Below are 1,064 nucleotides of genomic sequence, written 5' to 3'. Positions count from 1 at the left end.
ACATTTGTGCTGAATCTCCTCGTGCTCCACACCCTCAGGCTCCTGGCGTTTAATCATCAGTTGTTTGGTTTGCTGCATTTCCCTTGCGAATTAGGATTGCAGAATCAATTGTCAGTGCCAGGCCTGAGGCCTCTCGAGCGAAGCAGTGCTACAAGCCTTTTCTGCTGACTTGGGGGCTCTGAAAAGAGCCGTTGTGGGGAGAGGGTGGCCAGGCTGAGGCGGCTCAGCTGTGGCTGCTGTGCTCCAGGAGGGCGTTGATGGCCTGCATGTCCACGGACAGGCCCAGCTCGCGGGGCAGCAGGCGGCGCACCGCGCTCTGGATCTCCAGAACGCTGAGGGCCACTCCCTGCTTTTCGCGGACCAGCTGGGCGGCCTCGTTGAGGATGTGCTCCAAGAGCTCCTTCAGCAGCGTGTCCAGGAGGCTCTTGGCCTCGCGGGACAGGCTGAGGTTCTCATTCTGCCTCCTCAGGATCCTGGAGAAATAGGGGGCCAAGCTGAGATCCCAAGTCGGGAGGCGGCGGCAGGCCCGCCGGGGGGCCACCCGCCTCCAGGAGGGCGACGGCGCCTTCTTGGGCTCCTGGCTGACCACGCTCTCCTCACAGGTCCGCTGAGGCGAGGGCTCAGCCATGGCGACCTCGCAGCCGCTGGCGCTGCAGGCCGGCCGGCTTATATATGCTCGGGACCGGTAAGTCTCCGTCCCACTCCGCGTCTGACTGGACAGCAGCTGTTGCTAGGCGCTCCGGGCTAGCGGATTGGACGGCCCACCTGCCCGGAACCGCCTCAGCCAATCACGGTGGGCGCGGGAGTGAGTTCCTGTATGGCAAGAAGGGAGGAGGCCCCGCGGAGTGATAGGTGCTGAGGGCCCATCTGCTAAGTGCTACTGCGGGACGGGACCCGTTGAAACGTCATGTCCACAATGACAACATTTGGAATTTCAGCTCCTGTTTGCCAGGCTGTGACGTCAGTGCCCCAAGGCCTTCTCACCAGAGACATAGCAGTGGACAGCTCTGAGGCATTTTTCTTCAATGACAACCAAGTCTTAGACAGGGATAACACCCACTAGG

At 61.6% G+C, this 1,064-nt stretch overlaps 1 protein-coding gene across 1 annotated transcript; it reads right to left on the bottom strand.

The window, feature by feature from the left end:
* Nucleotides 1-223: 223 nt before the first annotated feature.
* Nucleotides 224-628, bottom strand: LOC138847555 (histone H2B type F-M-like). The gene has a single exon (XM_070066691.1). It carries the CDS (start codon nt 626-628, stop codon nt 224-226), a length of 405 nt encoding a protein of 134 aa, XP_069922792.1.
* Nucleotides 629-1,064: the final 436 nt, after the last annotated feature.

The sequence above is a fragment of the Oryctolagus cuniculus genome, chromosome X (genome assembly GCF_964237555.1).
Source record: "Oryctolagus cuniculus chromosome X, mOryCun1.1, whole genome shotgun sequence".
In the NCBI taxonomy this organism is placed as follows: Eukaryota; Metazoa; Chordata; class Mammalia; order Lagomorpha; family Leporidae; genus Oryctolagus; species Oryctolagus cuniculus.
The sequence above is the reverse complement of the archived record's forward strand: the minus strand, read 5'-3'. Positions and strand labels throughout refer to the sequence as shown.